Source organism: Haemaphysalis longicornis, unplaced genomic scaffold (genome assembly GCF_048455015.1).
Source record: "Haemaphysalis longicornis isolate Haplotype H1 unplaced genomic scaffold, Haemaphysalis longicornis Haplotype H1 scaffold_12, whole genome shotgun sequence".
NCBI lineage: Eukaryota > Metazoa > Arthropoda > Arachnida > Ixodida > Ixodidae > Haemaphysalis > Haemaphysalis longicornis.
Window position 1 is genome coordinate 24,227,526 of NW_027526225.1, and position 23,983 is coordinate 24,251,508.

The window sequence follows — 23,983 nt, forward strand, 5'->3', positions numbered from 1 at the left end:
CGTCACTGCTTGAATCGGCGCCCAGAAACCGAAACCGAATCCTGTTCACATGAATCGTGCGATAATAAATTATTTACTCAGAATATGTGCATGTGAGAGCATGTATCATGCTTTCTAATGAAATATAAAACGTTTGCAACAAAGAATGCACAAGCAACAAATTTGGTGGCACAACACCTTTAAGCACGACGTCGCGCGTTGCAATCTCGGCCGCAGCAGCTCGTACAGTAAACTCTTCTCACAACAAAGACTTTGGGATGAGAAACTGACTCCATTATAAGCAGTAATTCGTTAAAAGTGGTGATGAACTGCCTCCTTCTCAGCACTGCAGTTGGGGCTGTCAAAAACCTGGACTAAAGCGAGGCTTCGTAGTATACCTAAATTTGTAAAAACGAGGGTTTAGTGTGCGCTTAGATATGGGTACAATACAGTGGGCACACATAAGCTTACAACGATGGTCGTATGTACGTGACGACATGTTATCATCACTATCCACTCCGCACTTCCGGTGGAGGGGGAGCGCAATCCCGCTCCACAAGAAGGTTTGTCGGGACGTGACGAGCGTGCCGAACACCAGTGTGTGCGCATGTGTTTTGTGTGCGTTTGAATGCCCTCCCCCCCTCCCCCGGCCTGAATACGTTCTCGCCGAACTCGACCCCCTGTGTTTCTTATATTTGCCAATCCAAAAATTACGAGACACAAGAGTTAATATTTCGAAATACTGAATGCAACACGCGCGTTCCACTTTGAAATTCGATGTTTTCAGATCGCATTTCCGGCCCTGTAGAGAGATGCATTCGTCCACTGTGGGAAGCGTGGCTCTCTATTGCCTCAGCCCCGGAAACAGCGTCCTTTCTAATAATAATAATAAATAACCGCGCTCGACGTATCAGGAATTTGCCTGGCAGTCGTGATGGGTTTTCCAGAGAAAGCACGCAATGGGGGGGTCATCCCGGAAATTTTGTCCCTGACAGCTTGCGACATTTCGTCACGCTGATGGGACACATGCCGGTGACGCGCGTACGCCTTCTGCCGCCTGCAGCTGCCGCGTAAAGTGAAGTTCTCTTTCCTTTTTTTTTTTTTTTTTTCAGTCTACAGGTCGCCTCCGGGTTTCACGCTGTACCCATGTCATTGACAGCGTTTTTTTTTTTCTCTTGAAGATGATTTGCCACAACGTCAGATATTCTATCGTACGCTGTGCCGCACCCATTTTCATGATCACCATCACCAGTTTTTAATCGTAATAGCTTGGTGGAACCGTTCGAAAATTAGAATTCTCCCGCGCTTTCCCACTGCGTGGCGTTTCTGCTGTGCAGTACACGTATTTATTCGAATATAAGGCGAGGTTTTTCCCCCCAAAATCCGTGGTCTCAAAGTCATACTCGAAGCTCAGTAATATATATATATATATATTATAATTTTTTCCGCTCTCTCTTCATTCTTTTGCTACCCGCCACAACCATGATCCAATTGTATAAACTCTCCCTTCCCTTACCTTGCCCTCGCCCTTGCTACATTTTCTGTATATATAAATAACTCTGAAACGTACTTATTCTGTACTCTGAAGAAAGGAAGTTCTCTTCCTGAAACGTCAGTAAACTTATTTCTATTTCTACGTCTTTCTGGTGTGTCTCTGTCTCTACTAACCTTATTTTTTCGTCGCGCTCTGTGTGAGTTTTTATCTTTCCAGACTATATATATATATATATATATATATATATATATATATATATATATATATATATATATATTGGATCGGATCGGATTGGGCCCGAGGGGAGTGGAGGAGGTAATATATGGGTGTAGGATGGGATGATAGGGATCGGATAGGACATACAGGATTGGGTCTGTTCTACCTCTTCCGGGCCGCCTGTACACGCGACAGCAACCAACGGGTTTTGGTAAAGCTGGACTTGGGAACGCGAGAGCCCATTCTCGAGCATGCGGACGCGAAGTCGGGAGCACGCGGGGTGTACGGACGGAGGCTTTTGCCTCTGCAGCGTCGTTATTCGTGGCGTGAAACGCCGCAGCATTTCGTGGAGACATCGGCGACGTTCTGTGCGTAAGAAAAAAAAAAGAAAGGGGCGGGGGGGGGGGGGGGGGGGGAGATTGTCCGCGTATCTGACCGGTGGACGTAAAGCAGGTAGGGGAATATAGCCTAGGTCAGTTACCACCTGTAACAGGAAAAAAAAGTATTTTGTGCCTAATAAGCTTTTTGTGCCTGCCCTAAGCAGCGCCAGTATTAAACCAGAGTGTAAAACATGGGTGTATTAGTCCTTTTTGGTAAGATGACAGTCATCACCCCGCCACAAAGGGGAAACCAATAGCAATCATCATCATCAATCATCATCTGCTCCTTTCGTTGCAAATGTCGACAAAAGAGGATAGTCTTTGTCGACATTGGCCAAGTAAATGCCTCTCTTCTCTTTCCCGCTCAGCTCTCGTGATTTTCCTCTTTTGTCGCGCTCCTCCCAAGGTAAACACGCAAGTCGATTTAAATTTACCGCGTTCCACTCCTCCAGGCCGGGTGCCTCGACGCCAGCGCTGCCGTACGGCGGAGACGCGCGTGACCCGAGGCGCCCTACTTCAACGTTTATAGAACTACGTTGCTCTACTCCACGTGCGTTCCAAGCAGAACGTGGAACCTATCTAGTGTAACCTTTTGTATCTGTTGCCGCTTAATTTCTTAAAATGCCGCCAGAAGCTATAGAAGTGCGGGCGACAGCAGGCGACGGCGGAGTCTTTTTTTTCTTTTTGTTTTCTGCAGTGGATGTATTTCATTTAGCAAAAATCAAGCATCTATGAATTTTTTTATAAAGGAACACTGCAAATATGCCTTGCGTATTAATTTGTTGCCTTATATTTGCGTAATATGTCTTGTTCTTGTTCAGCAATGTTGACAAATATGAACACTGACACCGGACTTAGACGTTTAGATTTGGCTGCGAGTATGCAAGGCTATTGCGCAGACCTTGTATCACTTTGGCCGGGTGGCTGAATCGAATCACAGTGACACAGACAGACAGACAGACAGACGGACAGAAACAGACAGACAGGCGAAACAGACAGACAGACAGAAACAGACAGACAGGCAGGCAGGCAGAAAGCATACAGACAGACAGGCAGACCAAAATTTGTGGGTTTGGGTAGCCCAAGAAAGACATAGACTTTACAAAAAAAAAAAAAAAAACGCTGCACGGCCTTTGCAGCTGAGTGCAGGGCGACAGCTGCGCCGCGGCCCTTAATTGGCAGCCCATTGTGCCCTTCGTGGTACTGTGAATACGCCATATAATGAAGCCCTCGGGAGAGGGAGGGACGCCGTTATAAGCGGCACTTTGTTAAAAGCCGAGAGGATTTGCTTTGCTTGCGCCGCAGTGGGGACAGCTATGAACTTCGTCTAAACCGAGATTTCGAATAAAGCGATTTGGTTATAACAAGGTTTTGCTTTAGGGAAAGCAGTGGCGCTTCGTATTCATTGCGTTGCTTTGTGTGGGCGGGGGCCCTATTGAGGTGACCGCTACGTTCCGTCTCCTGTTGGGATTCCTTTGAACCCAGTTTCCTTTCCCCCTTTCGTCTCGCCGTGGTTTTTTTTTTTTTTTTTTTTGTAGTGACAAGGATTGTCCGGCGTTCGTTATCACGGCACAGCATCCAATCCAATCTCTGTAAATCCAAACATCTGGGAACAAAGGTTCACAAAAGGTTAGAGAGAGAGAGAGAGAGAAAGAGAGAGAGGGAGTGCTCCTGGAGAGCCGTGCTGCGCATGCGCGAGGAGCATTGGATTGTATTGGAAATCGTTTTAGCAGCAGTAAGCACTCTCACGGGTGATTTACGGTACGAACGATCCCCAGTTCTTCGCCCACTCGTCACGATTCACTTCGTGCAGATGCGTGAATTTTTTTTTTTTTTCCGAGCTCTTGTAGACCGCGGGAAATCTTAGAAAACTGTTGGCGAAAGCAGTCCGCGTCTGGCGAGCAGTATTGCACGCTATTTAACGGGCGCGCTTGACGTGAAAGTTGAATGCATTCGTGGCGTTCCTGCTCCTGCCTGGCACGCTGTAATTGAATCTGTATTCTGAATAGGACGGGGTTATTTTAAACGGAAGTTTCACCACTTAAAAAAAATAAATAAATACAGCTTTGTTTCGGAAAGCGTTCAGAGGAATCCTAATCTCTCCACGTCCGGCGTGCTGCTTTTGGGCATTCGTGATATCCATCGATCTTCTTCGCTGAGGAATGTAGATAGCGCTTCCTGGAAACTGCTTCATTACGCGCTCTTTTTTTGCTTTTAGCAGCTTCTCTCGGGTGGACATTGCGAACTGCCACGATCAGTCACCGCTGTTATTACGTGCATTCGGGCGGCAGGCGGCGGCGGCCCTTCATTAGGCCGCGTTGTATTTCGCCTCTTCTTCGCTTGCTGTCGCTCACGGATCTCTCTCTCTCTCTCTCTCTCTCTCTCTCTCTCTCTCTCTCTCTCTCTCTCTCTCTCTCTCTGTATATCTGCTCTCTCCTCTTCTATTTCTCCCTCTCCATCTCCTTTTTTCTCTTTTTCTTCGTTTATTTCTGTGTATTTTTATCTCCATTTCTCTGTCTCTCTCTATCTCCCTTTCTCGTTTTCTTCGTTTATTTCTCTGTATTTGTGTCTCCATTTCTCGCTCTCTTCCCGTCTCGTTCTCTTTCTCTCCTTTTCTCTTTCTCTACCCTTCTCTTTTCTTTCCGTATCTCACCCTCTTTCTCTCCCTTTTTCGTTCTCTTCCCTTCTGTTCCTCCCTCGCTTTCCTTCCTCCCTCTCTCCCTCTCCCCGCATTTCTTCCCGCCAGATCGCGTTCGCCGCTCTGCCGAAGCTATTTTTGTGATCGCTGCTGTGGTCGGAAACAATTCTGTTGTGCGGGAAAGCACGCGTGTCGCTTTTGTCGTCAGCACCTGCCATTCAAGTATGCGCTTTTTTTGTGCCGTTGTAACCGCGAGCGGGAGTTCCGGGTTTTTCCAGCGAAGAGACAATCGCTGTTTCTTTCTTTGCTGTTTTTGTTTTCTTTCGATAGCTGACGTGCGGCGGATTAAAAACGCGTCGCGGCTGGCAGCTCTACGGGGGAGAATATCGGTACGGCGTTTCCAGGTAGAAGCAGAGGAAATCCAGCCTTGACGCTGTCAAATAGTTATGCGGTTTGCCGTAACTACGGTCATGTGCATTCGGCTTGCTGTAACTATGGTCCTGCCGGCCGTGGGTGATTGCTGCCTATAGTAACAGGGGTGTTAACGGTGAATGCCACTGGTTGACGAGCCGGAGCTGCGCTGCGCTCCGATGGAGCGCTTTCTAATTGGGCCTTAACCGTGGCTCTGTTACGCTGGTTAATTCGGATTCGCTGGATCAGCGTTGAACCTCACCGGCCTCTGGTGGGTTCGCTTGTAGTTTTATATCAGACCGCCGGTAATTAAAGGAGCCATGAAGACAAAATACAAGTTGGGTTTGTTAGAAAGACTGCTTAGTCCCGATAACAATGACACCAATATTATCGCAATTTTCGAACGAATAACGGAGATATTGAAGAAAACGTGTGAAGCAGTCGCGACCCCCTAGCCAATTTCCCGCAACTTTTTAATGACGTCACGGAAACTTGTTTGGCAATTGGTGGCCGCCTAACTGACCTGTCGGAACGACACATGACTGGACGTCTGTAATGGGGCCTTTAGTTCCATTTGACCGCATCACTTGAATGCTAACGTGCAGTTAAGGCACTGAAAATTATGTTTTATTGTTGGCCCGTATGACGTCATTCTTGCTCATACACGTCACTGTAGCGCAAAATTTGAAAGTTTTTAAATAATTGCTTTTTTGTCGTTAAAAAACATCTTTTGTGGCTGTAATGGAGCTGAGTGAAATACTGAATCCTAGTTCTTTCAAATTAAACGAAGTTGTATTAACTCTTCATGGCTCCTTTAAACACTTCGGGAGTTTAAAAGAAACAAATCCGTGGGTGCTCCCTTACATCAAAGGTGTACGAAACCGAAATTCCAGTTGTCGCAGGGAAAAGCGATACAACCGGCTTTAGTTTTTGTAGCGTCAGCTACAATGGCCGAGGTAGAGCAGTTTCGCGTGGCTCCTGGAGAGCCGTGCTGCCCATGAGCGAGAAGCAGTGACGTCACACGGCGCACAGAACGTTGCTCGCTGCCCGGCGTTTCTCGCACGCGCCCAGCGTCTTCGCCGACTTCCGTTCCGCACGTGGCGGCCCGGTCCACGTGATGATCATGCGAGGGGAGGCCGGGTGTGGAACCGATGGCTCGTGCGTCGCGGCAACACCGGCGTGCGCCTGTGGAACCAGCTTAGCTGTGGGGCGACTGGTGACGCTGCGCCGGAGCCGCTTGGTAAATATGCATGTGTTACGTAATGCGTACACCGTGTGTGTGTCATTGAAGCAGCAGTAAACATGATAATCAAGCTAATCCCAGACAACCATAAAAGGTAGGAATAACCAGCCGAACCTTAGCTTACGCTAATTATATCCTGGCATAGCCGAGCTAAGCCACTGCTAATTTTTTTAGTCGTATAGTGTACTCGCGCTCTAGTTTTGTTTTAGCTGGGCTGTTATTTTCGCTTCTCTGTGTCTTGACTCTTAACACGCTGCGTAGTTTCGGTTTGAACTCCCGGGAGTCTCGTGTGACTCGCTTGTCAGAAAGAGCCACAGCGGTGTTAGACGCCAATGGAATTCAGGAATTGGGAAAGCTACTTTGTTCCACCTCTCTTTCTTTCTAAATTAAGATATTTTCAATCAATCAAGCAATCAATGAGCGGTTACACCTGCGCTGCCTGACGCTTTCCGTGCACGGCTTGCACATGACGCCCCCGGCGCGCTGTCTGCTCATGATAAAAATGTTAAATAAAATGATAAAAGGAACAGTAAAGGGCCTGGGTTCAGGTTTTAATCAACCCCTACCCGAAAATTAAGTGTCCATATTTCGCGCGGGGGGGCAGAGTCCGTGAAATCCCCCATACCTTCCACTTCTGTGGTACTAACATAACAATATATTCATAGGAAGAGTTGAAAAAATCTATTTACGTGCGCTAATTAAATAACATCAACGATTCCATTCGGCCAATTTCAATCAATGATAACTTCAGCTGACGCCGAAATTCACGGCAGAGCTGTGTGGTCCTTGATTTGCTCACATTTTCAACAATGCACGGTCGTCGAAGCTACTCCAAAAGCTTCCCGTTACATCAAAGCTCGTATTGTAGGGTCGCAGGAAAAGAAAGACAACTCTCCTTCTTCATGCAGGAGCTCGACTGTAACATTGCCACTGAGAAGCACAGGGATGGGGCTTCAGGTTACCACTTGAGTTGGAACGACGCATTGTATTTGACTAGACCAGTGGTACTCAGCCATGACTGCTCCGGGGAACCCTTTTGGGCTTGCGAAAGTGGAGCACATGGAGCACATGTTGGAACACCACGATGGAGCACATGTTGATCGGTGTCATGATGTCAAACAATTCGCACGTGCAGCTTTCGTCGCCCACACACTTATCCAATGCCTGCCTTTTCTGCTGGACGTTAATGACGATGCGCATCATAATGCTGAACAATTTGCTTTTTAATCTGGGAACACCTTTATGCTGCTTCTTCTGTGTCCTTTTTTTTTTTATTCTCATAGCTGGCGTTGTTCAAAAAGCAGATGTTAAAATATGTGCTACGCGGAGATGTACTGCGGCGGAGCCACCTTTTTTTTTCGCGTTGCAAGCAAGTGCTGGCGAAAATCGAGAAAATAATTGGCAGGGAGGGAGACTTCTGAGGGAGGATTCGAAAACCTCTCAGATGCCCTCGCGGACCCCCTGGGGTCCGCGGTTGAGAACCACTGGACTATACGACCATTTTTGGTGATAGGTGCACCCGCCGGGCTCTCTTCGAAATCTTTCACGAATGGTCTTGGCTTGACTTTCGCAGTTTTAAAGGAGCCATGAAGAGAAAATACAACTTCGTTTAATTTGAAAGAACTAGGATTCAGTATCTCACTCAGTTCTATTAGAGCCACAAAAGATGTTTTTATAACGATAAAAAAGCACGAAGTATTTAAAAACTTTCAAATTTTGCGCCACAGTGACGTGTTATGAGCAAGAATGACGTCATACGGGCAAACAATAAACTATAATTTTCAGTGCGTTAACTGCACGTTAGCATTGAAGTGATGCGGTCAAATGGAACTAGAGGCCCCATTACAGACGTCCAGTCATGTGTCGTCGCGACAGGTCAGTTAGGCGGCCGCCAATCGCACAAACAAGGTTGCGTGACGTCATAGAAAAGTTGCGGGAAATGGGCTAGGGGGTCGCGACTGCTTCACACGTTTTCGTTAATATCTCCGTTATTTGTTCTAAGATCGCGATGATATTGGTATCATTGTTATCGGGACTAAGCAGTCTTTCTAATAAACCCAACTTGTATTTTGTCTTCATGGCTCCTTTAAGGGGGCGCTAAAAGAAATGCCCCCGAATTTATTTTTACACATGTCCCTATTTTCCTGCGTGTTAAGGAACAGGAACTGGTTCGGGTATCGATGCACCCTTTAGAGTTTCGGAGGTGGTGGTGTCTCGCTTATGCCCGGAGCGGCGTTATTTGGACGAGTTGGTCTGGAGTCACCAAGTTCCGACTGCGGTCACCATTGCAGTCAATGCAGCGCGCTGCCGTACAAGCTCCACGACCTTACCTTGAAACTGCAAACTATGAACCTGTTTCTGCGCTTAAATGCCCGTATTTCTTCAAATGTTGGCCAAATCGTGCACACGTCTCGAGGCTGCGTCCTGGACCTTCGTAATGGTCCAGTGGCGGTATTATAGTTTTTGTCCGTTTTGTGTCCCTTTCAAAAGTGTCCGTTTTGAGCAAGCCCTGATTGGCTAGAAGCGAACAACCGGATGTGACGCCGTGCAAGCACGGCGGAGCTATGAGCCGCAGCTTCTCTGAGCAGACGATTTTTCGTCCCGTTGTTTTTTCGCTGGCGGAACAATAAACACTTTTCGCTGGCGGAACAATAAGCGCATAAAGGATAGTTTAAAATAGGTCTAGTCGTTTAAAATGTGTTTACAAGAACAGTTTCGCAAAAGCCGACCCGAAGCCCGCCTACAACTGGAAGTAACGTCACAATAAAACGGACGCGAAACGAACGTTTTCAAAACCGACAAACACGAGAATACCGCCGCAGGACCTAGCTGGCATGGCGTCAAACCGCCTTCATTTTGGTGGCCGGTCAACAGTGTTCCTTTCTTTGTCCCATCGCCTGGCGTTAGTGCAGCGGGTCACCTGCTAGCGCTTGTCGCCGCCACCGCCTCCTCTTCCTCCGACGGGGGGTGGGGGCTCGTCGGAGGAGTGGCTGGGATGAGTCACCCTCGGCCGTGTCCGCACGTCCCAGCCGCCGCCTCAAGGTTTCCGAGAAAAAACAGGTTCCTTTCATCTCGTCGTCTTCCCGAAATCCCGGCTCGGCCAGCGCGGTTGGTCTTGGCAACGGACCTTTTCCCTTTCCCTGCCATTATCCCCGACGGCCCCTCCGTCTGCTGACACCTTCCTCCTTAACCTATTCCCCACCCCTGTCGAGTTCCTCTTTTTTTTTCCCACGAACCGTGCATCTGGGTCCGTTGCTGCTTGCTTCGTTCAAAGATCCAAACGACGGGAGAGAGGGTTTACAGTTGTGAGGGCCCGAGATCGCTAACCTCAAACACCCCCCCCCCCCCTTCTCTTTGTTTGCGGTCTTCGACGGTGTGTTCCCCCTCGTCGGTTGGATGTGGCCCGCTGCGGGATGTCGGGTCGTAGGAAGCAGCGCACTCGCTGGCGTCGAGCAGTGCGCTTCTTCGGTGAGCACTGAAAGGTGTGCACTGCATGTGCGACGCCGTAGGGGAGAGGGAAGAGAAGAGGAAAGAGGCTGTGTCGCTGCAGTGTTTGACGCTGCCTGCGTTTGAAGACAGTCTTTTGCGAGGGAGAGGGGAGAGAAGAGACGCTATCCGCTCGCTGCTTCTCGCGGAGTGAGCTTTCGGACAAAGGAAGCGCCGTGCTCGAGTGTCGTTCGCCGCCGCTGTTGTCGTCGTCGCACCGTCGCGTCTCGGCGACCCAGGCCAAGAGTTGGATGCTTCGCGACCGAGCCACGCCGTTCCGTTCGTCTCGCTGGAGTGCCGCCGCATGGATTCTTACGCCGCTGAAATGTCGCTGGACTGCTGCCAGCGGCTGGTCGGAACCGAAGCCAGGAGGTGGAGTTCGGAGCCGGAGATGGGATCCAGGTCAGGCGTTCTTTTCTGAAACGCACGCTCCTCCCCCCTTGGTGGTCATCCGCCATGTCTGGGGACGCGGCCAGTAGCGGCTTCTTTCGCGCTCTTTTTTCACAGCCGCGCGAAGCGTCGCGTTAGCTTTCCCCTTGGTGTGTTGAGGTTGTCCGCACTGCGTGGGCGTCAAGGTTTTAGCGGGAAAGGTTTGGCGATGTTTTGTTCAGCAACTACGAACAAGGTGGTTGTGGCTCTGCGCATACCCAGGCGTTGTTCGGGACTCGTTGCAGCCAGTGGAAATTTAAGAGCCGAAATTTTTGCGCCGCGCTTCCGTCACAGCGGTTTGTTTCACGGCACGCGTGAAGTACACACAGCGCAGAAAATCGGGGTGCGTTCCGGGAAAGGAAAATAGATTGATTGATTGTAGGGTTTAACGCGCCGACGCAACGCAGGCGATGAGGCGCGCCGTAGTGGAGGGCTCCGGATTAATTTTGACCACCTGGGGATCTTTAACGTGCGCCGAAATCTCGCACACACGGGCGTTTTTGCTTTTCGCCTCCATCAGAAAAGCGGCCGCCGCGGCCGGGAATCGAACCGGCGACCTCGTGCTCAGCAGCACAACGCCTTAGCCACTGAGCCACCGTGGCGGGTGGGAAAGGAAAATAGAGGCGCCGGCGGTGCCATGAAGAAGGAACGACGTCTGCCCCGGCAGGAATTTTTCCCGGGGCGGGAAGTCATGTCGTAAACCTCTCTAAACTGAGCACCGACATTTTAGTTCTTCGTTGCTCTCGGGATGGTCTTCTTCGGGGCCATTCGCTGAAGTTATGCGATTGGGTGGCTGTTTCGCCTCGGGCGCAGAATCGCCGACTTCGTGGTATGTAAAACGAACTAGGTGATCGGCTGCCAAGAGATCGCGAGCCTGATTGCCTGTTATATTGCGTCTTTATCTCTAATCGAGGAGGAATGCCGAAGCACCGTTGACGTGCATGCAAATGAGACCCTAGCTGTTTTAAGTTTCGAACATTTTTTCCCTTTTTTTTTTTTTGCTAGTGGCGCTGAGCGTGGGAAGATTTTGCTCAGCGGAGCGTAGGGCGTGCACCCGGAGATAACATACCGACGAAGAATATTTTTTTTTATTCGTTAGCGTGGGGACATAAAATTGCGAGGAACTGGTTACCACCGCCTTTTGCTGTCCGATATCTTTTTGGCAGTAATATTGTGTGGTGAACATGTGACTCAGACACAAGTTGTATAAACCTTTTCATCCGTTAATCTGTAATAAAATAAGGACATGTTCTGGGCTGTGTTGCGCATGCGGAGTTAAATTTTTCCTACCAACCGCGCCAATCATGGAGCTGCTAGCACAGCCCACTGATAATATGGCAGCTCCCAGGACGAAGTTAAAAAGGTAGTTTGTCCTGTAAATTACGTTCTCTTTTTTCTTTTTTTGTTCCCAAAGCGGTAGGGTACGTGGTGGTTAGGGAAATTTCGCAACTGACGCCTGGTTTATGTTTGTACGTGGTCCTAATGGCGCTTCCGGGTTTTGGGGCGAATTAGCAAAAAAAAAAAAAAAAAACTCCGAGGGAACCCAAGCACTTTTTTTATGAATTGTGAATGCGACATCCTATTGTCCAATTGGACGCCACCGCCATCCTCAACGCTTTTCACGTGGCTCTGCGCATACCCAGGCGTTATTCCGGACGCGTTGCAGCCAGTGGAAATTTAGGAGCCGAAATTTTTGCGCCGCGCTTCCGTCACGGCGGCTTGTTCCACGGAACGCGTGGAGTACACAAAGCGCAGAAAATCGGAGCGCGTTCCGGGAAAGGAAAATAGAGGCGCCGGCGGGAAATTTGAAAAAGGGCGACGGAGCACGCGCCGAGAAAGGGAAACAGCAGCTCCGGAGGAGGGCTCAGCGAAAACGTGACGGCCCGCAGCTGCATCCCACGCCGGCGGTGCTGCCAACTCTAGGGAAATTTCCCTAGATCTGGGGGATTTGGGTCGTCCTTAGGGAAAAGAGGAAATTTGTCAGCATCTAGGAACTTTTATTACGTCTACATAGTCTTATGTCTTCAGTCGTGTAATGGTGCCTCATGGTGCGTTTTGTTAATTTTAGCATTCATTATTTTTATATACCTATGCATTTCAGTTTCTCATTGAAGCGCAGATACCTATTTCACATATATGTGCATCCCGGAAAGCTCTCGCTCCGACGTTTGACAGTGTTGGTGTAAATTTGAAAAGAACATGACTGATGAATTTTATGAACTTGCTTGCTGAATATCTCATGCAGTGCGCATCGTCCGTGCTCGTTCCTATCATTCTTTTTTATATACTTGCGTGGCATTACAAGTGCACTCTTTCGTAGTGCATGATTTTTGTGTCAAATGATGCGTAGTGCAAGATTTCCCGTTTTTGCGACAAATGAACACATAAAAAAACATTGCGGCTGTGTTTACTTCGATATTTGTGTTGGGCCCTGTGCGGCAATATTGGGATCTCGTTTCGCCGTCGCTCCCGCGACTGCTCACATGTGGCTACCTCAGCGAGCGATTGCGGATCCCCGTCACATCGTTCCTCGCGTCGCTCGCAAAAATCGCTTCATGTGGTTACCGCTAAACACATTATCTAAGAAAAAAATTCAGCAAAAATCTAGGGAAATATAGGGAATTTCTTCATCCGCTCTCGCACTAATAGTTAGTTTTTCAAGCCAAAGTGCGTGATCATGTTTCGTGTGACACAGCTGAACTAAAAGTGTGCTGTACTGATCTGGCGCTGGCATCAACACGAGTCGCTCAAGGCCGTACGCAGCCACCCTAACCGCGGGAAGCATGGGAAGGGTTCATATTTGCGCTAGCTTCGTGATTGGCTTGACTTGTAGCTTTTCAGTGAGCGAGAGAACGCGTCAAATGATGAGAAAGGGTGTTTAGTTTCGTAGGTAGGAAATAATAAAAAAAAAACCCCGCTGTGGCAAAAATAAAGAGAAGTTAGGTGCATTTCTTTCCTTTATCTGTTGTTTTATATTGATTTGATTGATTGTGGGGGTTTAACGCGCCGACGCAACGCAGGCGATGAGGCGCGCCGTAGTGGAGGGCTCCGGATTGATTTTGACCACCTGGGGATCTTTAACGTGCGCCGAAATCTCGTGCACACGGGCGTTTTTGCTTTTCGCCGTCATCAGAAAAGCGGCCGCCGCGGCCGGGAATCGAACCCGCGACCTCGTGCTCAGCAGCGCAACGCCTTAGCCACTGAGCCACCGCGGCGGGTATCTGTTGTTTTATAGGGGAGGGTCTACGGGAACATTTATCGTCTGCGGTTCTGACGGGCCAACGCAGCCGATACAGACATCTTTTAACTTTAACAATACCCTACACGTAAACAAATTTGAATCGTCCTCCCGCTATTGTTTTAGGGGAATAAATTAGGAGAAGAGCCCGTTAAACGTTGTACGAGAAAACACCTGCAGCGCGGTCAACCCACCCGACGCATTCGTCTGCCATCACAAACTTCGTTACAGCAGTGCAGATGTTTTGTCGTGCGTAAACAAGTTTCAACGGGTCGTTTTCGTAATTTATTCCTTTAGAATAATAGTGGAGAGATTAAAATTTGTCCACGTGTAGGGTATTGTGGAAGTTAGATGTTGATAACGGCTGGTTCGGCCTGTAAGAATGTCAGAAAAAGGGGGGAAAGAAATGTGCGTTATTTCGCTTTTTCATAACTACAGCGTGTTCTTATTTCCTACCTACGCAAGTAAACACTTTTTCTCGGCATTTTTGCTGTACTTAAAGTCCCTTTATCGGCTTCTCGTACTGAACGGGTTTTTAGACTCACTAAGGGCCCGTTCACACTTGCGACGAAATTTGCTTGCGACGGGAATTCCGTCGCTTTGTCGCGCGACGATCTTTTTGTTGCCGCGAGACAAAGCGACAGAATTCCCGTCGCTTTCGCTCGCTTTCGTCGCAAGTGTGAACGGGCCTTAGGACGGACGTTACAAGCCACGCCAATTACGAAGAGCAGATCGGTGCTCCTCCCCATAAACTTTCATTCTAGTGCTCCTCCATAACTCCCATGATTGCACGCAATTGAAGCGCCAGTTTCCTCTTTAGTACATCTTTGTATGTCCGATCGGTTGCTATCGGAGGCGGTCGGGGCACCCTACTTGTGTGTCAGTGCTCTAGCATATTCGGGGTTACTTTTTGGTACCACATAGCATTGCTTTGTTCCTATTTCAAAGCGTAGACAGTTATTGGAGGGGGTTGTCGTTGTTTTAGACGTCTTCGAGTGTGCTAGCATTTTGTGCAGGGTGCCTTTGAGGGTGAGGGGCTCTCAGTCGACGCTACTGAAAAAAAAAAAAAAAAAAAAAAAAAAAACGCGCGCGTGGCTAATGTATTCTGCGCCGCTTCCGAAAAAAGCGAACGACGCGCTGCGAGCTCTTTGCTATTCGGCTGCCTCGGTTGGTTTTTCCCTTACCTCCATGCCTGCGCCATTCGCTCCGCAAAACTCGTATGGCACTTTATCGCGCTGCCCTTTATGGCGATGGATTTTTTTTTTTTTTTTCATTATGTGCCATACGCCTGGAGCTTCGCGATGGCTGCGCCGCCTGCCGCCGCTTTCCCGCGGCGTCTACGGGATGAGCGCTGTATGCATGGAGGAAAGAATACTCAGGAGAGGCCCCTGGCATCCCAATGCATTGCGAAAAGTGTGGAGGAAGTTACGTCATTTTTCTTGAGCCCATGGACAATGTTGCTTACTTGTTTATAACTGCGGCGGCCAAATTTGGGCAAATAGAACGGACAAATTTTTAAGGCGCTTGGCATTTCGCTGCCTGGCTACGCTTGCAAACCAGCGCAGTCACTACGACAAACGTTTTTAGATTAGGCCAGTTTGAAAACTCTGCCGTCTTTGCGCCATCCCGCGAGCCTGTTGCTATGACGACGACAAACGCTACTTTGCCAGGCTTAAGAGCTGAAAAATCGTCCTTCTATCTCAAAAACGAAGGCCGTTTTTCGATTGAAACTTTGGGTGAGGGTTAGAATGGGCAAATTGAAGGCGAAATCAACAGCTTAGAACATCACATCGCACCGAGGAATTAGCGACGAAGCTGTTTTCGCTTCGAAGCGGGAGGGCAGGGCGACGCCATGTTAGTCAAATCAAACCGGAGACAGCAAAGGATGATGGGATAGAGTGCTGGGCTCCGTGGGCTCAAGTCATGGCGGGACTCGGCTTCACAAATGTGACGTCACGGCCTCTCCTAACCTTTTCTTTCCTCCATGGCTGTATGGCTGATAGGGCTCCTGCGCTGGAGTTTTGGTGACATGCAGCGCCCCCTCGTGTCCGACGCCTCTGGGTAGTACAAAAGCAGGCGCCTCTCGCCGCGTTCCATGTGTTTTCAATTACAAGCGAGAGCGAAAGTTGGTTGTAGTTAACGTAATCGCATTGTGGTGTGTTTAAATGGCTGCATGCTGAATAAAATATCTGTTAAAGTATTTGCTGAGGCTAAACAAAATACAGGGTACAACAAGCCGATTTATCGGCTTTCTTACGAGTAAGCTGTTGCGACGTGGGACTAACTTCCCGACGATGATTGTCGTTCTTTCTTCTTGCGTACGGTTGACAAAGCAACAGTTTGCAAGCAGCATAAACTCTGCTCATCCTATAGCCTGAGGAAACTGCAAATGGTTGCTTCAGCGGTAGCGTATGCAAGACGACGTGAGAAGCGCGCCGACTCAGCTGACACTGCTGGCCTGGCACCGCCTTGAAAACAAGTGTAAATTTTGTTTTGTATTTTCCAAAATAAATGATTCTTTGTTAACATTTGACGGCGCACGATTTGCAAACACCAGGGTACATGTATACTAGCGAGTAGGTGAGGCAATAACGTCAAATAAACAAATTAAGCACAATAAAAGGACTCAAAACAAGCACAAAATTGCACGCCCACTGCCTGCAGCGATGTTTACTTCTATATTTACATAACACAGCCGTATACACGGTGCGTGGCCCAAATATTTACATAAGATCGTCACTGACTGTGTTGGTTACCTTCTACTGCAGGGGTTGGCAACCTACAGCCCGCGGGCCGAATGTGGCCCCCGGACCTGTATTATGCGGCCTCCAGCATGTCGTGAGAACCCCCACCCCTCCCCCTGTCACTAACAATCTGAACGCCAACACGCCAATTTTGACCTCAAATGGGGTTAGGCGGCGAGACAAGGACAGTCAATTGATCACTACCAGTTGCGTTGTCCCCTATCTTCATGGTTCGCCAGATTATTGGCAATTTGCTGAATTTTTTCTCTTTTCGATCAAAACCTCCCTTCCCCTCCCACCCTATTTGCTGTCAATGCCTCCGGTGTGTCGACTTCATGCAACTCGGCACTACACCTCAAAACGTTGGTGACCCTTATTTTAGTCTATTAAGTGCGAACTGGGAATATAGGATGCAAGAGCGTATTTAAATAAAGTTACGGTGAACAAGAAAACAGAACGGCCCCTAAGTTCGCCCGAGCACTTTGTTTTACGACCACTACTTTCGGAATCGCAAAACAGATTTCACGCTTCCGAAGCTTGCTGCAATTTATCACTGAGCCATGCAGTATAACGGCAAGCTAACGCTGCACCATTTATTTGTAATGGTGACGCAAACCAGCAGTTTTTAACGAAAGTGCATGCATTATGCGCAGGTATGCAAAAGCGTGGTGCAGCGCAGCAAACAAGCCTGCCGTCCACCGGACTTACTGACTTTTACACACGGTCATCGCTGATTGCCTTACTCTTTTTATTTTGATCGGCTGTTGTTTAAACGTCCTTCTCACCAAGAAGCTTTAAGCAAGAAGCTTTGACGTCAAATTTTACTTCATACGACCATCCATTGGTGAACCTGCGAGTGGCAGAGCGCCGTCACCGCCCCGGCACCTTCGTCGACGCTGCAAACGTATTCAGCGCTGCGAAGCTTTTTCTCTAATGCCAAGTTGATCGCAGGAAGAGATCAGGCGCGTCGGGGATGGGCTGGAGCCCATGTCGCAAAACAATAGGGAGTATCAAGCTCCTTTTGCTTGTCAGCATGGGATCTTATGGCACCTCCGCAGCTTTGTACTACCTGGAAGTCGGTTGCGCAGCGCCCCCTGGGCAGCGCAGGAACTCTATATTGTCTCATGCAGTGTTTTGGGTATCATTTCCGCTCCCTATACAACATGTTATGGTCCCGTCTGTAAGCAAATAAAATTACGCCCACCTCCCCTCGCGGGAACCCTGGTGTGATGCGACGCTGAGGGGGGTTCACGCGCAAGCGGAGATCAACCGTCGACCGAAAGGCCGCTGGAGAGCAGCACACTGGTTATATGCGCAGTGCGCCCGAAGGAGAGGAGACCGCGGAGAGAGAGAGTGCCGCGGCTATGACGCAACACAATCCACTTTAATCCAATCCAAGCCAATCCAATCGAATCCAATCCAATGCCCCTCGCGAGAGTGTGTTCGTTATCGAAGAGGAGAGGGGGAGAGTGGCTGCGGACAACAACGGACGCACGCGGACAACAACGGACGCACGCAGGAAGGACAGGGCCGCCTACAAGAGATGCTCTCAGCGTCGCATCTAATACGTTTAGGGCCCCTTCAGAAAACAGCATATCACCACTGTCACCTCCAAACACGTCAGGCGCAAGGGAATTCTATTGTCGCCTTGTTTAGACCTGATACTGGCACAGTGTAAGAGGTTAGTTTTGTCTTGCAGCGCGTACAACAAATGTGGCTTCGTTTTGAATATAGTCGTCATAGAAAAATATGTTTCGGGGATGTAATTACTCAATACCTGAAAATCACGCGCATATAATGGGACTATAAGCCAGGCAAAAAAGTAAAGTGCAGTGCAAGGCTCTGCCCCGTTAAATATATGCACACTCATGCCTTATAGCAAGAACCAAGGAAAGTTAATGAAACCACGAAATATAAATGCTTTTCAAGTCGAGAAGAAACAGAACTGCCCGTACAGGAATAAAAAAAAAACCAGTGCAGCTTCGCAGATGCAAAGGATGTTCATCTAGACGTCAGTTAATTAGAACTCACCAGACGGAACTAGGCTGCGAAGTGCACTATTTCGCTACACGGGGGTGTGGGCTGAACTATTGTTGTGTTTGAATGCGGAACGAAATCAAGGAATAAACGTTTTAGTAATCACACGAGCGTTCACTTGCATTTTGTTTTTTCGACTTCTGATCACTCGGCGGACACATTTTTTGAAGTGCAGTAGGCAGTTCATGAATGCTAAAAGGTGTCGTCGGAAGAATGCAGTATCTGAAAAGGCCCTCTGATTTCGGTTTGCGCTAGTTTCTGCGGGTTCCGTGTGTCGTGTAGTGATATGTCGAAGAAGCGTTTAGTCGTGGACGCGGATGACTCTATAAGCCCGTTACCGTGCGGCATGAGGAGGATAGACACAGCAGATGGGGAATGTTTGCGGCTGCTCACCTCAGCGCAAGATGACCCTGCATTAATGTTTTCATGTGCTGATCCCTGAATATAATTTTGTGTTATCCACCATACTTCTTTCGTAGAATGTTCGGAAAATTTTATACATTGGCTTGCCCATGGAAGTGAGCAGTATCTGCGGTATGATATCGGCAAGTGTAACTGCCGTGCTGTCAGGTATGAGTGCTCCACTAGATTATGTGAGTGCACAAAACCAGTTTATAGTGCTACGTGGTGGCGGGACACGAACAATGAACGATAATGATCTATTTACACTATTTACAATTCACTATGGCAGAGTCCTCTCTGCCATGGTGGAATCAACGACCCGGCCTTCGGCTCAAACCTGCCGCCAGGTAACAATATCATCGTGTATAGTTGAAGCATGACCACCTGAGGAAGCGCTGCTTATGGAGACGTTGTTAGTAAATTTTAGAGCAGTGGAATTACAATCGGCTCCACGCATATTCTGGCTTCGCGATGCTGGTCCGTGACGCACACCTGGTGCTTATACAGACCGAATGCACCGCACTAGGGTCATGGCAGAAGCATTTACACTCTCATGTTTTTACACTCACATGTTTGCGAAGCATTGTTTTTACACTCACATGTTTGCGAAGCATTTACACTCACATGTTTGCGAACAGAGTGACTGCTCCACATATGTATTTCTAACGCATACAAATGGTAAATCTCAGTTGCGAGCGGGCCGGAGCGACCCGTAGCTGCTTTCAAATCGGGCCACTAGGGGGATTTCAGCGACGCCCCTACAAGCAGCGCTCGAGGCAAATCGACCGTTGGTTATTTTCTGATCAATCACACACCCATGTGGTGAGGTGGAAGCTAAATCGTGCAAATCTTTCGAAGATCAGTACAGGGAGTTGAGTACAGGTCGTCTGACGTCGTCGTGTTTCGACGCATCTCCTGGTGCAGTTGCCCTTTTTTGCAATCAACGAGAGTAAAGTGATCAATGTTATTATCTATAGGCAAGAACAAACAAAGCAGGGGTGCGCTATTATCAACGCCATGAATTTTCCGCCATCTCGCCGCCTTTGACGGAAGCTTTCTTTACTGATTGTCTTTCGTTTTGGCACGTTCTTTGTGAATTTGCAGATTTGGCGCTTCAAAATGTTCAACGAACTTTTTTTAATTGCTTTCCTGCTTTCTCGCTTCTGACCATACAAAATCCCTGACCGAGGTTGAAAGGACGAGCAAATTTGTATCGGACGTGTTCTATAAATATATCCGGAGGAGTCACGGCCAGGTGCCGTGCTTGGATTGGCTGGGAAATTCGGGCTCGTGCTAAACACTTGGCAGAAAAGATTACACCACACATGAGCACTTTTTCGTTGCATAAAGGTTGTGCGACTTTCTTGTATTGGAGCTAGCCAGGTATTCTTGGCTGCCATGTCCCTAAAACCAGCTGAAAAAGCTTGCCAGCGTGGTTTTGCTCCAGCTGCAACTTGAAGGCGGCTATATTCCCGCCGGGTTTTTGTAACTGCCAGGGCATCCGCGAAAAACCGCGAGCACTACAGTGCACAGAGTTACCCTTTTTTTTTTAAATCCTGAAAGGCGCCATTCTGCGATACATCAGCATGTGGCAAAGGGTGCACTCCGTGGACCTGAACAACCGAAATTTGCCGCTGTGGCTGTGAGGGGGCGCTGACTGTGCGGCTCAAGTAGCAGTGCACTAATTTGAACCACAAATTTCGAGCACAAAACGAAAAACTTTAAATAAAAGGGAGCATAAAAAATGGCTTTTTAGTATTATCTTTCACCAAATGGTAACCAAATAGTAGTTCTGGATTTTGATTGATTGATTGATTGATTGATTGATTGATTGATTGATTGATTGATTGTAGGGTTTAATGCGCCGACGCAACGCAGGCGATGAGGTGCGCCGTAGTGGAGGGCTCCGGATTAATTTTGACCACCTGGAGATCTTTATCGTGTGCCGAAATCTTGTACATACGGGCGTTTTTACTTTCGCCTCCATCAGAAAAGCGGCCACTGAAGCTGGGAATCGAACCCGCATCCTCGTGCTCAGGAGCACAACTTCTGGGTTTTGTGGAACAGTATTACGAGGGCCTTTCCGTTACAAAAACACCGATAATATTTTCCAGCCTGTGGGTTACTTGTATGGAAACAGAGGAAAAATAAAAGCCTGAAATGGTTCTTTCGTTAATCACCATGCTGGAGGAGTTCGAGCTTGAGGAATGAGCTTAGTGGTAGCATTGCAATACCTTACTATTTGTCAGACCAAGCATTTCGTTGGCAGTGCTGCTGCCTTCACAAAAGCAATGGTCGCACTATGCAGCAGCACAGCGATAGTGGCGGCTAACAAAAAGGTGACGAAAAAGCACTCCAAATTTACACCGTGAGCTGTGATAAAATGCACTAGGCAGTAGCTGTAATAAAGGCACTCCGCGATATTTTTCAGTCGTTATACACGCTGCTAGCTTGCATTTTCAAACCGCTTTTTATTACCACTAACTTTCTTCTAATTCTAACTTTCTAAAGAACCCAAAAATCGCCCACACCCTTAACATTGATGGCTTAGTGCCGATGCGTGAACGAAATAAACGCGAATCATCTGTTCATGTGTTGATGTGGTCACTAGTTTGTCTTTCCCACTTTACTGGAATGTTCGTCTATCTTGCATTTTTTTCCAGATATCTCTGCAGTTTTGGATGGCGGTGCCGGCACTTTTTTTTTGTATTTTTTTGCACCTGACCCGAAAGCTCGCCCACCCCATATTTTTCACTTGATATCTCTGAAATTTAGGTGGGAATTCTTTCAGAACACTTTACGGTATGTGTGTGTGTGCATGTGTGTATACAGTGAACTCTTATTTCTACGAACGTCGGTTTACCGAATATTTCAGAATAACGAACTATTAAAAAATCCCCGCCGGTTTTTTTTGGAACTCAATGCAAAAATCTTTCAGTTAAACGAATATCGGAATAGCGAATATTTCAGTTAAACGAACTTGATCAGTGGACACGGGCTCATTTTTGAAATCAGTTCAACGAAGTTTTGCCCTCTACATCGCTGTCGCAGCCGACGCCCGCCACCCGAAAATCGCCGTTCCAGCGGTGGCGGCACAACATCGCTGGCGTTGACAGGGCTGCTAATAACTACGGCGGCACAGCGGCTGTGCCGGAGTGGTAAAAAATGGCGCGTCTTTGTTTGTGTGTGCTGGCTGTGGTCATGTAAGCGTTGGGGTGTGCCTGCTTTTGGACTGCAGTTCGTGCGACGAGCGCCCACTTTCGCAATGAGTTCTACGAAGCGGAAGCGGTTGTCTCTGTCAGACAAGCTGCAAATCCTTCAGTGTCTGGACAGCGGTGAAAGGCAAGTGGACGTTGCGAAGGAATACGGCATTGCACCGTCGACGCTGTTAACCATAGTTAAACAAAAATCGAAGCTCCAAGGAGAGACTTCGATGAGTGGCACTAGAAAACGACTTTGCACGGGATATTTTAAGGAAGTGGACGATGCCGTTGCGGTATGGCTCCGCGATCTGCGATCCCAAAATATCCCCGTGTCCGGCCCGATGATACAAGGCAAAGTGAAGGAATTTGCTTTTCTTTTGGACGTTCGCGGCTTCGAAGCAAGTAGCAGATGACTCACCCGATTTCGGGATAGGCATGGGATCGCATGGAAAACGATTTGCGGTGAAAGCAAGGATGCCGACCACGAAGCAGCAAGAACCTGGAGGGATGACAAACTGCGGGATATCATTAATGGATATTCACCCGATGACATATACAACGCCGATGAAACGGGTGTGTTTTATCAGACTCTTCCAAACAAGACAATGGCATTCAAAAATGACAGTTGCAAAGGCGGAAAGCAGTCGAAAGTAAGAATCACTGCGCTGCTGTGCTGCAACGCTACTGGCAGCCACAAGCTCAAGCCGCTAGTGATAGGGAAATACGCGAAACCACGATGTTTTAAGGGTGTCCCTTCCCTGCCATGCATCTATAAAAGCAACAAAAAAGCATGGATGACCAGGAATATTTTCAGCGAATGGCTCCTCAGCATAAATGAAGAAATGCGGAAAGCACAAAGAAAGATTCTTTTGATTGTGGACAACTGCTCTGCACACCTTGTCGATGTCCACTTAAGCAATGTGCGCATCGAGTACCTCCCGCCAAACTGCACTGCTGTGCTTCAACCGCTCGACTTGGGCATCATTCAAAACTCGAAGGTAGAGTACCGACGGCGGCTTGTTCAGAGGATTTTAATCAACGTAAGGATTGGCAAGAATGACACCATCAACGTCAGGCAGGCGGCCGAGATGCTGACAGGCTCCTGGTGGTCAGTAACACAGGCTACAATTCGGAACTGCTGGCATAAGTCCGGCCTTTCCCCCCTGTGCAGTGAAAGCGTGCAAGATGAACAGTACGAGGAGGCGGTCGAATCCGGAATGTGGGCGGAGCTCTGTCACCAGCTGGACGTTGACAGCAGCACTTCGTTTGAAGACTATGTGCTGTGTGACAGTGAGCTTGTCACCTGTGCTGAACTGTCTGATCGTGAAATTGTTTCCAGTATTCGCCCCGAAGAAGAATAGTGTGCCGAGGAAGATCCAACTGCAGAAACCACAGTTGCAGCAGAGGCAGATTAAAATCCTGTAACTCTAACCGAGGCTGTTGGGTACATTGTAAAGTTGCGAGACTTCGTGTCTCAGCAACAAGCTGTGCCAGAGGAAGTACACAAAAGCATAGACTCTCTGGACAGCTTTGTTGCGTCTTGCGCTTTAAGAGCACCAGTACAAATGAAAATCACAGATTTTTTTTTTTCAAAATGAGGTGTGCTGCAATGCACCGTTACTGATGTACTTAATAAATTGCATTCTCCACTTTTGGCGATGTCTTCTGTGCCCTATGTTGTTTCATATTTTTTGGTAGCGAATTTTCAGTTTAGTGAACTCTCAGTTAAGTGAACTACTTCCTTGGGTCCTATATATATAGGGAGAGAGAGAAAGAGATAGAGGACATTATTTACAGTCAGACTAAGACCTATTAGCCTTCCTCATTTTTGCTAAAATTTCAATCTGTAGATGCAACATCTGGGTGTGTAGGGGGAGAGCAAGATCATCACTGCCCCGAATGATGCTTCTCTGCATGGTTTAGTGCATGTCGAAAAAAAAAAATAAAAAGAGGCTGGAAATAGCATGCCCGCCAAAATGCTGTTGCAGCTAAGCCTTTCTCTCTTGTGCTTTGAATTGCAACCTGAGGAGCAGCGCGAGAAAGGTTAGGGGTAGTGCATGATCATAAGTTTGTCGTCTTTTT

At 48.1% G+C, this 23,983-nt stretch overlaps 1 protein-coding gene across 2 annotated transcripts in view; it reads left to right on the forward strand.

Annotated features, from left to right (window-relative positions):
• The window catches only part of LOC144162495 (mitogen-activated protein kinase kinase kinase 1-like), a 116,436-nt gene that overhangs the window by 42,595 nt on the left and 49,858 nt on the right, over nt 1-23,983 (forward strand). The window contains exon 1 of one of the 2 annotated variants that reach the window (XM_077693056.1): nt 9,981-10,250. The exons of the other annotated variant lie outside the window; for it this stretch is intronic. Within the exon in view, the coding sequence (XP_077549182.1) occupies nt 10,153-10,250 (98 nt within the window). The 5' untranslated portion in view covers nt 9,981-10,152. Of the gene's footprint in view, nt 1-9,980; nt 10,251-23,983 lie in introns of those variants that run through there. 2 annotated transcript variants of the gene reach the window in all.